Consider the following 16993-nt stretch of genomic DNA (forward strand, 5'->3'; position numbering starts at 1 on the left):
CGTGAGGGAATAAAGAAGGTGGCTGACACAATAGCGTAGCCCTACTGTGTATTATTACATTACAATGCTGAACGCAGCCATACTAATTATCTCACAGAAACACCTGCAGGTAAAAACCAAAAGCAGTCAAAGTGCTGGTGTATTCTGGACACTATGTTTGAAAACCTTTAGGCAAGAAGAGTGCAAGAAGCAAACATAAGAACTGAATTTCTGTCAGGAATATCAGACATTTCTGACATTTCCAGTTGTGAGGTATCGGTAATGAGGACCCAGGTCTTTCTCAAACATGGCAACAGCACCAATACAGGCTGACAATGTTAAGTGTCTCCAAAATGAAACGTGTATCGATGCAATATATATAACCACTGCCATAAGCAGAGCAAGTCAGGGCTCTAACCAATGTTTTGGAAGCGTCGCAGATGAGTTATGACGCTTGCTACATTATGTCAGCCCCACATAGATGGATAAGATGGAAGCTACGTGTGCACGTTGGGTAACTTAACAGCAGAAGTGGCGGTAATCCGCAAGGGAGACCCAGACACGCTCAAGAAATCTTATCAACTGGCGCAGCACGGCATGCGGAGCTGTTTGTGCAGCAGTAAAACCCAGGCTGCGACGGAGGCTCGCTGTCCGCACTTGCCGGGTGTTTCAGGCCTTGGGTGATGCTTCGGACCCAGTCCTGCCGTAGAAGCTTATAACAAGTTTGTTTTGCGCAACGTCAAGCACGCACTTCAACGCGGTGTTCAGCCATGAAAGCTTTAATTAAAGACGGTGTGGTGTACTCCCCATTTCCGAGCGTAGAGATACCCCTGTGCTCGGCATACACAATCGTCAAGGAAGCCCTTGCCAAAAATCCTGAACGACTGGCCTTGGTGAGTGATCATTGACTCCTTTCGAAACTGTAGCGTGATAAAGAAGATATGGAATTCAAAACATGGACGCCATTCATGATGCGGTCGGCCCCTGCTACTTCGGTAGCCTTTGAACATTGCTGCTCTTTTTAAGCAAAGATGTTTGCTACTTTTTTGTTATTATTGGCTGTATGTTGAAGCAATATATTGGGTTGAACACGTGTGCCCACTAGAGTATTCTGACGGGCGCTTTGCCGTAATACTATAGGTCCCTACCTTGCAGGTGCATTGCCCTCTTGTAGCTTACAAGCAGTACGCTGTTTACACCATGCGTTCCTTTCCTTACCTGATAGTGTCATGGGTTCGCCCATAAAAGGCTACCTGACAAAAGCTGTGCCACGGCATAATGTTAGGAAACAGCGTCGCTTGTGTTGCACCCATAGAAGATTATTTCCTGAAATACCTACCGCAGTCAATGGATATTATTTTTGTATAAACTATTTCTGCGAATAATATTACAGTGGAGCATTATGAGTTTTAAGTTTCGAAGCATGTGAAGTGCTTTCCCTAGTTAACACTTCCACTCCAAGATTGCTTTTTCTTTTTTGCAAATTTACACTTTAAAGCATCCTTCCCGCTACCCGACGTCTTATATGGCGGTCATAATAAGTAAAGCTGCCAGCGGTGTCAGAGGCGTCTCAACACGATCGGGCATGCTGAAGGAAAAGCTTTACCGTTTATTGCATGAGAAGTGTAGTGTCCGTTCCACTAAGACCACTGCATGCACCAGAGCATCGTTTGCAGCTGCAAACCGGGAATGTTCGTGCTTGTTTGCGCGACGCTCATGATATTGTGTCAACACATGGCTTTTTGTTTCGTAGCCGGCAAACGCACTGCGCGTCCGTCCCCATCCATGACGATCTTCTCACTTTCTGCGCATGGCATGCACATTGTCAATTTTAGTCACCGCCACCTACAGACGCCAAGGTCTTCCGACTGCCACGACGACTAGCCTGCTATCCCCAGCGTGCCCAAGCTTTCTGCATTACAAAGTCAATGGATCAAACTATGATCGCCACCCTGTGAGCATCCGCTACAACGTTGTCCCTTCCGCTGTCAAGCCTTCCCTCAGCGATTCGACATGTCCCCTCCTGAACACGGCCGAATCTGTTACCCTCATCATTTCCTCGTTCTGTACACGCTTTTTCTTTCCGCGCAATTTTCCTCCATGACGCAGTGCCTTGCTTCCCTTAAGGGTTCCAGAACTAACCGTCTTTTCGTGCTCGGGAGCATTTACCGTCGTTGCAGTGGCATCGACGGCGACGGCAACAACGAAAACGTGCCTCGAGCAATGAAATTATTTCGCAGATGTGATCCAGCAATAGAAAAACTGAACCTACCAAGTTTATTCACCGCAGTGCCCACAGCGTGAAGATCGCCAGGAACTGGGTTAGGGCCCCTGTGACTGTTTTCTCTGCCTCTCCCACTTCCATGCTTCTTGTTTATGTGGCAACGGCAGTAGAAAGGGAAGCATATAAGAACGCCGTGCATTTTGCTTGCACATGGCCTTGGAATCGGAACGCATGTAGGCTCGCAGCCACGCCGATCGCCGTCTTCGCTTTCTGGTAAACTTGCTTTAGCTTACCCATTCAGGCAAAGACCAAATTGCAGGAAAAATGTTCTGCACAGTCTATTCTGTTTTTTTAACACGAAAGCGTTTTATGCCTGGCTCCGCCGAAAATGTGTCCCGTGTACGTACGTGCCTGCATTATCATGGCCCTAGTTGCCTGGTATTCACTTGAAGTGACGATATTTTGTGGCTTTGTGAGCTGAAAGCAAAGTGGTCGCAGAACGCCACCAGTTGTTGCTGTCTGCGAGTCATCTCGGTGGACCACCTGAGCGGGCGGTATAAAGGGATGGTGGCGGGCTTGCTCTTTCCGAGGTGACCAGAAAAACAATACGACTCGTGATGAGGCATAAAGATGTACGTTGAGTCACACCACATTTTAGACAGCGCTATGGGCCGCGTGTCGCAGAAAATGTGGCATTGGCGTGAACGAAAATTCCAGTATATATTTAGGGTAAATCTTCATGCCACGCCTTGCTATATGACGTGCGGTACGTGCCGGTTATGTTGCCACACCGTTCTATCATTACGGTTGGTCATAGCTTAATTGCCTTACATGTTTGACAAGGTTATTCCTCGTAATTTTGAGAATGTCCACCACAAACAAACGCCATGAAAGAAAACACCGATCGCGCATTGTTAGATACGGGACCTTTTCCTGAGCCTCCTTCAAATTCACCAGACCACATCAAATCGCGCCACAGCTAATTAAGGAGCGCAGAAGCACGTATACCACATTCCCGAGGCGCGGCACGTGCAACCAAGTTGGCGGCTTCCACTTCGTACGCCGCATCTGGAGCTATTCACTGCTTGACTCTTCCCGAATGTGAAGCGAGAGCCTGGCACTGTTCCAGGTATCGTGGATCCAAAAGGCAAGACGGGTGTAATGCATCGTGGAGCCCTGGCAGCGAAAATTCCCCCGCCTTTGTCCGCCTTTGTCACGGTAGTTGCAGAACGGGAAGGCAAGACCGCAGAGAGAAGTAAGCACTCGGACAATTGGGGACGAAGGAGCGACCCTCTCCGCCTGGTGTGACACAATCGCACGGGCGCCTACCATTGTCCGAAAATGACGACACCTGAGCGGGCTCACCGATTGGCCGAAAATGGCGTCACCTGAGCGGGCTCGCCGATTGGCTGAACGTGACGTGTCTTCGAGACACCGAAGGGCTTAATAGCCACAGACCGGGAGCAGCAAGAGAGCATTCCTAGAGCATTCCTTCATTGATCTCTTTCGAGCTGTTTGCCACGGGCCGAGCGTCCGAGTTGCGGCCGGCCCGTAATGACTCTATGACTGTTAATTTCTTCGTCGTCTCACTGTAAATAATGTAAATAAACCTCCATTTTTTCATCACGACGTCCTCCTCAACTCTTACAGCATGCGTTCTACGTGAAATCTTCTCGGATTTAAATAGTAAAACGAAGAAACAATAACATCAACCATAAGATGATGTCATTTCTTTTTTTTTTTGCATATCTGGGCACCTCCTCCGGTGTTGGCACACGCAAGAGGGCACGTTTCCACCAGAAAACACGCCCTCGTGCTTGGCGTTCGCCGGCAGCGCTTTGCGGTAATAATTACGGTTACATAAGCTTCAGTTGCCGGAAAATGTGAGAAGGAGTCAGGCATTTGCGAATGCTATTGCACTCAACTCTTAAAGCTGAAGCGTCCTCCAATTTTTCATTTCCTTCATGCGGGGGCTCTCGCGTCCATGGCGGTGCTGGCCTTCGTGGCGCGTTGCCTTTCCGTCGCTATAACGACGCCATGCGGCAATGCGTTACCGCCTGGTGGCTTCTGGAGTTCTGTTTGGCCACCCAGCAGCCCTGGTATCGTGTGCTTAGTGTTGCTGTCATTGCTTTCGCCCTTCCAGCGAAGCTATCACTTAATCAAGCGAAGCTTGTATTGCCGCAGTCACGTCTGTGTTTCCGTACTAAAAGACCCAAGTCACGCGAAAATTAACATATCTTGTCAGGCTGCGGATTCGAGCTACCGACCTCCGGGATGCCAGACCACCACGCTAACCGATTCAGCCACTATCAGTTCATCGTAAGCGATTTTTCAAGCCGGGTTTTTATAGGCATGAAGAAGCAGACGCAGTGAAAGGCGCGAGCCAATCACAGGCGTCCTCTCTTTCCGGAAGAGGGAAAGGGTGTGGTCGCGTGTTGGCTCGCGTCGCGCCCGCCGTTTCTCGCCAGTTCAGGTCCGGCAGTAAGATGTAAGAAATAAGAAATCAAGAAAAAGAAATGGGCATGGGCAGGACACGTAATGAAGAGGGAAGATAACCGATGGTCATTAAGAGTTACGGAATGAATTCCAAGGGAAGGAAAGCGTCGCAGATGGCGGCAGAAAGTTAGGTGGGCGGATGAGATTAAGAAGTTTGCAGGGACAACATGGCCACAATTAGTACGTGACCGGGGTAGTTGGAGAAGTATGGGAGAGGCCTTCGCCCTGCAGTGGGCATAACCAGGCTGATGATGATGATGATGATGATGATGATGATGAGTAAGATGGGGTAGGCCGCGTTTGGTTCGTTCTGCCGAAGAGCAGGCTGCGTTGAAAAAACGGCAGCGGGAGCGGGCCGTGCGTCGTGCATTCTGCCGAACAACAGGCGGCGTTTCATGAACGCGGCCGGGAACTCGCTCTTGAAAGGGCTCGCGCCGACGTGCGAAGCCGAGGCATTACCACAACGAAGAGCCGCGGATCCCGAGCTTCGCTTGCGCCCCTCTTCGCAGTAGTTGAATGGCGGACAATTTATTTATTTATTTATATTTATAAAGGACTATGCACATTTTGGGACTTGTATTTTTGAATGTGCAACGAAGCTTCCCCTTATATTTTGAATACGCGTTTGGCGTTTGTGTTATGACCAAGTCATCTAAAGAAGGAGCAAGGAATTTTTTTCGAATATCACCTTCGAATGCTGAACCATTAGGCATGTATTTGAGGCGTTCTTAGGATATTTATTCGGGACATGTGCTACATCACACGGCATAGGAGATGGGGAAGAAAACGGCTGTATATCGGATTGAGAATGCTTGACATAGCAAAGAGTAATTTCAGCTAGTACAATAAAAACAGACTGAAATCCAAAACTAAACATATCTGTAACAACTTTCGGTACTGCAGAAATCAATCCCAAAATATTTTCTTAAGGTTTCCATAGGTCAGTAGCGAGAGATACATTTAGTCTATGATTATTTAGCGTTGAAGGAAGAGCATGTTTGAATGTTTGCATTCTACAGTTTGTGCGCGGCCGTGGCACATACGGGAATTCACAGTGTCGTGTTGTGTAGGGAATTGGATTCCTGTGTAGACTCGCAGTTTCGGATAAAAAAAGCGATTCCGTACTGAAAACTCTACTTATACAGGCAAAGAATACGCATTGGATAAAGAGCAGTAGCATTGCTAACGCTTAAGCTGGAGTGTAATGATACGGATGGAACTAAAAAAAAAGGTGTGTAGGCAACAGGCTGATAACGCGCCCTTTGCAATGTTATTAATTTGTTCACATTAGACAATGAGGTTGCTCCCCACGCCAAGTGGAAGTATTTCAAGTGCGACTGAAATAGAGAAAAATATATTAGCCACTTAGTTTGCTGAGGCAATGTATTTTGAAATCTTCCTAAGGTACCTAACTTCGGGATAGTATGTCTGCCAAGTTCTTCATGTGCACATCCCACAACATAATTTCGCGAAAAGTGATCACAAGTGCTTTAACTTTAGCAGCTAACATTGCTGCCGAATATAAGAGCTCGTTCGACTGTGTACGACATGATTTTTTTTCCTTTGTATTAGGAGACTCTGGTATGAAGGAGTTTATTAAAAGCCCGTTATGCCCAAGCGATGTTTGCCCAGGTAGCTTTGCCTGTGAGGCTGCTCAAGTGAATTACTGAAATAAATCAATTATCTTCTGCGTAAATAACGGATTCGACATCGCTGTCTGTGTGCGCTTATTCAATACTGCAAATATTTATGAATGGGCCTTTATGAAGTATCTTTATCTTGACTATGGCCGGTCTCTGGCGGTAACATAGAAATAGGCCGTAACGTCCTATGGAAAAGGCTCAAAGACATCTCTTTTTTCGCACTTGTAAGTACGTGCTAAATAAGATGAAACAGTCGAACAAAGCTAATCGATGGATCAAACACGACTCTATCCATAAAAAGAAACGAAAACAAAAAAGGCTACAAAGACGCTCAAAATAAATCCCGTTCACTGAACTAAACATAGACTCAGTGTAGCAGTTATCGTTACAAAACCTCAATTACGGTCGCTAAAGCAAACTATTACAGGAGCATTGTTATCAATTTTTTTAGGAACTCGCAGCAGAAATTTCGAAATTGTTATGACCATGATTTCTTCTAGCAATTATATCCGATCACTGTTCCTTCCACCCATGTAGCCGTGTGCCCGTATGCATATTGATCCACTGAAAATAACTCAAGCAGGGGTACTAAACCATCTAGTGAAGACTAACACGAAAAAGCTGCTGACCCAGGCAATATACCCAACGTATTTCTGAATATGTTCAATGAACCACTAATACTGTTACCTAGCCTTTAAAATTTTTTTTAAGATCGAGTACCCTTCCTGTAGATTGGAAAATTCCCAAAATAGTCGCAGTTCACAAATCTCTAAACGCTTCTTAGGTGTCTAATTTGAGACCAATTTCACTAACTTCGACTGCATGCGAACTTCTGGTACATATAGTACTAAAACAAATAGCCGTTTATATTAGCTAAAAATCTTTCCTATTACCCTGTCAACATGATTTCCGCAGAGGACTTTCGACAATCACTCAACACATCGGACTAACACATGACATATCTGACTCATTGACAAAGGACCTCAAGAGTGGTGGTGGTAAAACTTTATTTTACAAAGTGGGGGTTCTGAGGATCACAAGGACCTCAGTTACACCTAGTTTTACTAGATCTTTCATGGGCATTCAACCGCGTACCACAGAAAACGCTAATAAAAAATCAGTTCACATTAGGTGATGATCCTTTGCATGTATTGTGAACTACCGCACAAATCAATATTTAATTCAAAATATTAATGACGCCTCCAGTTCAGCCCCTGCAACTGCCAGTGTGCCACAGTGTAGGGTCCTGAGACTCGTTTTTTTCCGTCATTTACACGACTTGCTTTCTAGGTGTCATGAGAATATCCGACTTTCTGCGGATGATTGCACCTAGGAGTGTGAAATTCATTCAAATCATGGCCATGAAACTTTAAACAATACCCTAAAGTCCGTTTTCTCTTGGCGTCAGGAGTGGTAGATGACTTCCAACGAAGAGAAATCTCCGACATCAACAACAATTAGAAAAAAAAACAGATATCTGACTGAACTCACACTATCAATGACACGCCTCTAAGTAGAATTTTTGAGCACAAGTACTTAGGTCTAACGTATCACGGGACCTGTGATGGGAAACGCGCGTTAAAAAAACATCGAGCGCGCTAAAGTGGCTCGCTTTTCCTGTGAAGGCGCCTTCGTCCGGTGTCACTAGACCCAAAGCTACTATATTACGACATGATTCTTCAGCTATCCTTGAGTATGCTGAGATTCTTTGGTTTCCTTTCACCAATAAATCTATTGGCCAGGATTCAAGGCTTGCAGCAAAGGGCATTAGAGTTTATTTCAAATTATTATGAACTAACGACCAACGAAACGCACTGGTTTGCTAACCTGACTAAAGTGAGGTAACTTTGGCAGACTAAAGTTTCGGTTTAAATTTTTTCACGGCGACATAACCCTTCCTACACTCATAGTTATCGGTTTTGCGCGTATCAGACCTTTTAGGACATAAACACCCTGACAAGGTTGTTGAACACAGGTACAACTCAAAGTGTTTTAAATACTCTTAGTTTGATTGCGCAATCAGAGAGTGGAACCAATTGGGTCTTTGAATTACGGGAACTTCGACTTGAAAAAACTTTCAAGTGTTGGCCGAGAAAGCAGTACGTGCCTATATGTCTCGATCACTAATTGACACATTATTCTTATACATTTTTTAACGCTACCATGTTCGTCACAAAAACTGTGAAACGTTTTTTTCTGTATACTTAGTTTTATTTTACTTGCTTTTGATTCTATGTTAATGTAATTAGGTTGTGTGTATTGTCACAGTTATCTTGATGCCTAATTATCGTAACTCTGTATTCCATTGTGTTTCACAGCACCTGTCCTAAGTCTGTTTTACGCTTAACTCATGTATGTGCCCTCCCTACTATGATTTAGTTTGAGATTGGCGGTATACATAAATAAATATATTTATAAAACTTCTTAGAAAAACGGCTGTTTTTCGCCCAACGTAAAGAGGGACATGATCTTGGCTGATTTCCGCTCCGGGAGATGAAGTCTAAAGTGAATTACGTGTTGAGAGTGACATTCAAATGAACTTCACACGAAATAGATTAACGAATCAGAAAGCTGTTGTCAATATGCTCAGGACTTGGGCACTTCAGTTTCTCGAAGTTTACTTGTAAAAACGGGATAATATTTTCACTGATGACAATATCACTGGCAGAGCACTTCGGTTAGGTATTCGTAAGAGATGGCAATGAATTCGCATCTTGCGCAAACACGCAGTGGGATTTCACATTCAAATACTTATTCAGATCAGTTTTATCATATATGGTTGTTGTGCCGTCTTATTTAAAACGAGGTGCAGTGGTGTTGGCTGGTCAGGCCAAGCTTCATAATTGACGACATTAGTTTGTATTTATCATGGTAGTTGAACACAAAAAGTGGAAGTGCGTAGCAGACGTGCAGTTTTTTATTGTACTGTTTGTTTAGACATACATTGTCTGGGATGAAGGGGCCGAAGGAAGGGGTCAGTGCCTAATGAACGCCCCCCTAGCCGTACATAAGCAGATTTTAACAACGTTAAAACGAATATACCTCTCATTATTTACTGCGTTGTCCTGCTGGAGCAAGCGACAAACCCGTCGCGACAATGGCCGTATAAGCTGTGGTTCACCCAGGATTCATCCAGGTTCACTCAGGTTCACTCAGGTTCACTCAGCAAACCTTTACAGTCAGTCATAGAAGCCCCAACTGATTTATTGTCATATCGATGAAGCATTTCAAAAACCAAAATTTAGAGCCTATGTATCCATTGTACATATGTGATCAGCATGCGTGAAGTCAAGCGACGTTGTAAAGTTAAGCCATCGTTGTTTATCAAGGCGAAAGGAAATGATATGTGCACTGCTTTGTGGTAACACATTCCGTCAATTATATTGTCTGGAAATAAGGTTAGACTGAGCTGGAAACTGGGAATAATTAGATGTACAAGCGAGTTATGATGCAGTGGAGCACTAGGGGTTTTATCGAAACAAAGCGTTACGAACGAGAAATGACCTTTACACAGATAGAAATGTCACAGTCGTAAAAATTCAGGAATCGCCAGGCAATTTCCGGCGTGTTAAAAATTATCCATCGACAGTAAGCCTCGGGTATCAACGTCGTTCTCGTGCGCCAACTGGCTGTGACTTCATGTGAATTTCCAGAGACGAACATCGCGGACGGGAGCATATGTTCACGAACCATTGTAGAACATTTATTCATTTAGAACCTACGCTAAGCAGCTTCAGCATCCCTCGAGTAAGAGATAAAATAAAATTTTACCTTTCAGTTAAGAATCATTCCTAATTTATTCATTCATTCCTAATTTCTGTGGTTGGGCGCATTCAGAGCAAAACATGCCAGCATACAGAAAAACTTCCGTATGATGAAACGACAGAAAAGAAAGAGGGAAACTGTTGACAACATTTTGCGTTGAAATAAAAGACGTACAGATTGCTAGTACTTGGTGGTTGTCAACGGAAACGTGCTCCTGCAATGGTAACAGAACATTTGTCACTACGAGTGGCATCGCGCATTAAGGAGGGTAGGCTAGCGTCCCAATCAGATCTGGTGTTCCATAGGTAACGCGCCTCATGGACGTGGCATACATTAAAATAGAACCTGCAGTTGCGCCCTACAGTTTCCTGCGTGTGACGCATAAATTTGGCAAGAAATCTTCAGTTATATGAGAAACACATTGCTAGAGCTTGGTGACATTTTTCAACTCCCGCACTTTATTCTTGAAATCTAAAGAAATTACACTACGACCAGGCACGGTGACCCATCTGGGGCTTTACTTGTATGAGGGCAGCGCTCGCTTCGCCTCGCGTAGCTTTCATGAGAATTCGACGCTTGCAGAGGGGGCGTACGCACCGGTCAGTACAGTATGGTGGGTCCAATGATTATATGTACCCACATATGTACCCACGAAGGACAGCCTCTTTGTATTAAATATTTATAGCAGTCCAAAGTGCAGACACCATAAATTTCGATCGCTCTTTAAAAAAGCCCTAGCCATAGCGGACAACCGAGCGGTAGTGATCGGAGGCGATTTTAACGCCCAACACGCGGCATAGGGTTACAAAATCGAAACTCAAAAAGGCAGGAACCTATGGCTAGACGCGCAACAGGAAGGCCTGACCCTCGTGACCGACCCATCGGTTCCCACGAGAATAGGTACCAGCGTTTGCGCGGATACTACGCCAGATTTAACATTCACCAAGAACATACGGGACGCGCAGTGCACAAATACGCAACACGACTTTGGGAGCGATCACAATATACTAGAAATAACGGTAAGGGCAGGACCGCGCAAGACAAAGGGTAGACCACTTAAGATTGTCGACTGGGACAAATTTAAGAAAATAAGGTAGGAGGCCGATGACACGACACAAGGTATTGAGGAATGGACCGAAAAACTAAAGGAAGATGTGGCGGCAGCTACGCAAACGGTCCCGCCGGAGGCGCATCTAGAGAATGTAGACAGTAAGCTTCTACACATGTGGGAAGCTAAGGCAGGGTTGCAACGGAGATGGAAAAAACAAAAACACAACCGGACGCTTCGTAGAAAGATAGCCAAATTGAACAGGGACATAGAAAAGTACGCCCAGCAGCTATGCAAACAACAGTGGGAGGAAAAATGCAACAACATGGACAGTCAGATAGGAATGGCAAAAACGTGGAACATCCTTCGGTATTTGTTAGACCCGGACGGGACAAAGTCGGCACATAGGCAAAATATAAATCGGCTAATACAAACGTACCGAGGGACAGAGCAGGACTTCCTCAAGGAAATCGAGAAAAGGTACATCTCGCAAGCGCTGCCCGTCATACACCCTGACTACACAGGGCAGGTAAATGACGAATTAGACAGCAAAATCGGCGAGTCAGAGGTCAGGGCAGCCCTGCAGAAACTCAATACCAAGTCGGCACCCGGACTAGACGGTGTAACAAATAAAACGCTAAAGAACTTGGACGATGAGTCTATAGCTAATTTAACCGAATATATTAACGAATGCTGGGAGGCAGGGCAGATTCCGCAGCAATGGAAGACGGCACAAATCGTGTTAATTAATACCTAAACCGGGCAAGCGACTGCAAATTGAGAACTTGAGACCCATATCTCTCACTTCTTGCGTGGGGAAACTCATGGAGCACGTGGTCCTAGCGAGGATAACCACCTACCTCGAAGACTGCGACGCGCTCCCGCCCACGATGATAGGATTCAGGAGAAACCTCTCAGCGCAGGACGCTCTGTTACAACTAAAACATCAGATCATAGACGATTCGGGCAGATCGACAAAGGCAATTCTCGGGTTGGACCTAAAAAAGGCCTTCGATAACGTAACACATGCAACGATACTAGATAGAGTACGCGAATTAGGACTGGGAAAACGCACGTACGATTATGTACGCAATTTTTTAACTGGTAGAAAGGCAAAGATCACGATAGCGGACCTAGTTTCGGAGGATATCGAGATAGGCAGCGCAGGTACGCCACAGGGCTCGGTCTTATCACCGATGCTATTCAATCTGGCCCTAATCGGGCTGCCAGTCAAGCTGCAAGAAATCGAGGGTCTAAATCATACCTTATACGCAGACGATATCACCCTATGGGTGAGAAACGGAAGTGACGGGCAGATAGAACAAACGCTTCAAACAGCGGTGGAAACAATCGAAAAATATCTAGAGGGGACAGGGCTAACATGCTCGGCAGAGAAATCGGAGCTGTTACTGTACAGACCGACTCGCAGAGGTCGCAAGCCAGGCAACTACAGGGAAGAGCTCACCCATAGAGAGGAGATCCAGTTAAAGACGGCCGATGGGAAACCCATACCCAAGGTCGATAGGATCAGGGTATTGGGGCTCCTCATTGAAGCCAAGGGCAACAACGGAGAAACCCTCAGAAGACTGGAGGGAACTGTAGCGCAAATCATGAGGCTAATCAGAAGGATAACAAATAAACATAGCGGGATGAAAGAGGAAAACACGATCAGGTTAATACAGGCCTTCGTAATAAGTAGAATAGTGTACGTAGCACCGTACTTAGAATGGCAGGTCGCGGAAAAGATCAAACTAGAATGCCTCATTCGGAAAATATACAAACTAGCCATAGGACTACCGATCAGCACCAGCACGGACAAGTTGCTGCAATTAGGCCTACACAACACTATAGACGAGCTCATTGAAGCGCAACGTACGGCACAATATGAACGCCTCTCTAAGACTAGAGCAGGCAGACACATCCTAGAGAGATTAGACATACGTTACCACACACAGCATGGTGTCAAGGTGGACATCCCGAGAGATACGAAGGAAAGATTGGTAATACCTCCCTTACCAAAGAACATGCACCCAGAACACAATAAGGACAGAAGAAAGAACAGAGCGAAGCAAATACAGAAGAAATTCGGCAGCGACAAGGACGCAGTGTTCGTAGACGCGGCTCGATACAGTCGCAGACGGGGGTTTACGGCAGCCGTAATCGATAGGGAGAAACGGTGCAAGACGTGCGCGACGATACGCACCACAAGTAACGAGATAGCTGAAGAAGTAGCCATAGCACTCGCAGCAGCTCAGACTAACGCAACCGTGATAGTCAGCGACTCTCAGACGGCAGTAAGAAACTTTGCCAACGGCCGAATCTCCCCGGAGGCACTACGAATTCTTGTTGCAGGAGGCCAAAATTACAAAAGAAAGATATACATCACCTGGACACCCGCTCACACCCTCGCGGAGGACGGCAACAACGAGGCGGCACACGACGCGGCTCGAGGGCTTACGGACCGAGCCGCAGTCGCAAGTGACGCCCCGACACTCTCCGGACGTGACGGTGCGGTAAATGAGTGGGAGTGGGAGGACAGAATGACAACATATAATGACATTACAAAACATTATATGTTACAGAGGCGCATATTCCCGCGACCTCACGCAAAATTGACAAAAAAGCAGTCTGTCGCATGGCGGCAGTTACAAACTAGGACGTATCCGAATCCTGCGCTCTCGCACATCATATATCCGGATGTATATCCTACGGACAAATGCAAAACATGGGAATCCAGAGCCACTCTGGAGCATATATTATGGGAATGCCGAGGAATAAATAACAATAAAGAAAACGCGGCCTCTAGCAGCAGCCTTCGCACGCGCTGGGAAGCCGCGCTGCTCAGCCCCGCCCTCGAAGATCAACTATGGGCCGTCCAGCGGGCCGAGGATGCCGCCAGGACCCAAGAACTTCTGGCCGTCACCTAGGCGGGACCTTTGGCCCTCCCCACCAACTCGCAGGGCACACAATAAAGTTCTTTCCTCCTCCTCCAATTGCATTGAAAAATGATTGGCTGTAAATAAATTTCAGCTCAAGTTTAGTCAGCGATTTTTTGTTGAGTACAGAGGGTTATTTTTGTTTGCTAGAGATTTTTTATTATAAAGGCTATGAGCGTAGTAGCGGGGTAGGCGCTTTCTTAGTAGGAGTTCCTGGTCAGGGTAGGCACACTTGGTCACTGAAAATGTAATTTTCACATAACTAATACCAAATTTCCGGTAATTCATTTTTTACAGGAGTCTAGGGACAGCTCTCGAAATGGCAAATGCGGAGGCGGTCACATTTTAATACACCCATACTAATCATATCTCGAAAATTGCACCTAATTGGAGGTATTCATTGTCGAATTTATATGCTCAATCTACGCAATATTGAAACTGAGTGCGACCCGTCACGAAGGATAGGATTCGGTTTCAGTGATGGCATTTTGTGCCTGCTTGGCAAAATGGGCCGCATCAGTGCCTTCTTCTACTGGCCACGACATTCAATTTCGAAGTATGTCGAGCTTCGTTGAATGGCGTTTCCATTTGTTGCGATAGCACGGTCCCCTTTAATGCGCGCACTGAGCGCTCGGTTCGTATTTCGGATCTATAGAGGGTTCCAATTCGAAGACAATCATTTCGTAACTGGTAAGATTTTCCTGACTTCTAAAAAAAATTCGGATGTATTGTGATGTGACTGCCTCCAAATTTGTCATTGAGAGAAGTTCTTTCGGGAGAAGTTCTTTCGGGAGTTGTATAAGTATGCGTCAGCATTGTGTGCCTTGCTCATCTCCAGGCAGCCCGGTGTCATCGGTATTATGGAACTTGATTCGACCAGCATAAATCCTTATCAACCCTCATCGGCCGTTATCAGTGTCATAGAACATGATGCGACTCTATCGACTCTTATCGGTCCTTGTCAAAATGGCTGTCCAGCGCAGCTCTTGCAAAACCATTACTACAATTGCTTAAGGAAGTATGCAGTGCTTCAATGATGGTTCGGATGCTAATTTTTAGCTTGATATTTATTGAAGCGTATGCAGTTTTTTGTGTTGTATGAGTGTTTTAAATGAATGCATGGACTGTTCGCTTTACTATGCTGAGCCTCTGCCTTACGTGGGTATGTACCATTGAACTTTTCATTTTATTACGGGTGTATAACACATTGCTTGCGGTACGAACCATTGCATTCGATTGTCAACCATCGCAATGATATGAACCATTGTTCAGGGCGGTATGAACTATTGCATTCGTCTTACGTGATGGACGGAAAATTTATAGTTGGGTAAGCATACAAATGCTGCGCATGTAAACGTCGCTTACCAGTGCTTGGTAATTACGCCTCTGAAACTCGCGTTAATGGCGGCAAAGAATGTGCTCCTTAGCTAAGAATTTCTCTGATAAAAAAAGAAAAAAAAACATTACGTTCGCTAAGCACTACACCGTTTTATAAAAAAATGATATCTTCTAAAAACATATAAAGAAAAGCGCCGCCTAGATTTCTCGCAGCAAGTTACGTTTGCTTCACATTGTATGTTTCCTTTTCTACTCTTGCGCATTCATTTATTCTGTACTGTTTCCTTGCCCTCCCTGATGCTGTGAACACTTTCCTAGTAGCTTGATGAATGCTTCACTTGTCGTAAAATATTACACAAGAGGGGGGAGGCTAAGTGTTCTATCGCTGCTGTCTGACCACTACAATTTAGAACACCACCCCTAGCCCGACTTCGTCCTGCCTGCGGAGACATGAATGCTATTTTTTTATTGGCTGAATGATGGACTGAGAAGGCAAAGACAGTCGTACACGCTGCGTCATTAACGTTGAATGTACGTAGCACGTACAGCAGAGTCAAGCGATTCATGAAACGACAACTTTGCACGGCAATCTCTCCATTCTCTTGTTCTCGTCTTGCAGGTCGATAATGACGAACATCTTACACGACGCGAGTTTTTCCTGCGAATGCAACGCTACGCTACAGGCTTCCAGCAGCACGGCGTCTCAACGGGTGACCGCGTCTGCGTTCACTTGAGCAACAGCGTAGACAACGTGGCTGCCATGTACGGCTGCATATTTGCCGGTGCCACGTTAGTGCTGGCCAAGACTTCACTGACAGAAGGTGCGTTCTATGAAAGCTAAATCTACGACCTCAATAAATTGAAATTATGACGTTTCATACGCTAGCATTAGAAGTACAATATCCCCCGAAAATGCATGTGTAGGAAGTGTGGAAAACCGGTCGCGAGGCAAGGGTATATACAAGGCGATAATTTTAAACTTTACGTAATTCTTTAATATGGCCTGTGGCAGACAGGATCATTTCTTTTTTTCACGAGCTAGAATATTCAACGAGGCGGGTAATACTAGTACGATAAACCAAAACGCAGATCAAACTAATTAAGGAAAATTCACTCAATAACTTCTTCAGTAATTAATTTACGGCTCATATTGAAATTTACGAATTGTAGCCGGTGAGCTTGCATGACTTATCCACTTAAAACTGGTTTCCGGGATGACGCCTTCTTGAGATATTTTCCCCATAATGTGGAACGAAACAGGTGAGAATTCCAATTACTTTTGCGCTTTAATCTATAAACGAGCGTTTCGCTAAAAAAGTAAGTGGAACAAAACTAAATTTTTACGGCAGGTTTGATGGAGCATATCTCCAAAGTAGCGTCATTCTCGAAATTCATTGCAAGTGGATACGCCTTGCAAACTCACCGCCAATAATGCGTAAATTACAATTTGTGTCGTGAAGGAAATAACAGAAAAGAAAGTTAGCTATTTTTGTTAATTGGTTGAATATGTCTCAATTTCTCGTGCAAGCGATGTCCGCCTCTCTTAATAAGAGACATGATTAGA

At 45.2% G+C, this 16993-nt stretch overlaps 1 protein-coding gene across 1 annotated transcript in view; it reads left to right on the plus strand.

Annotated features, from left to right (window-relative positions):
- The first annotated feature begins 583 nt into the window (after positions 1–583).
- Positions 584–16993, plus strand: part of LOC126530643 (uncharacterized) — an 86330-nt gene continuing 69920 nt past the window's right edge. Inside the window, exons 1-2 of the mRNA XM_050177907.3 lie at positions 584–872; positions 16049–16250. Of these exons, the coding sequence (XP_050033864.1) occupies positions 750–872; positions 16049–16250 (325 nt within the window). The 5' untranslated portion in view covers positions 584–749. The remainder of the gene's footprint in view (positions 873–16048; positions 16251–16993) is intronic.

The sequence above is a fragment of the Dermacentor andersoni genome, chromosome 4, assembly GCF_023375885.2.
Source record: "Dermacentor andersoni chromosome 4, qqDerAnde1_hic_scaffold, whole genome shotgun sequence".
Classification (NCBI taxonomy): Eukaryota; Metazoa; Arthropoda; class Arachnida; order Ixodida; family Ixodidae; genus Dermacentor; species Dermacentor andersoni.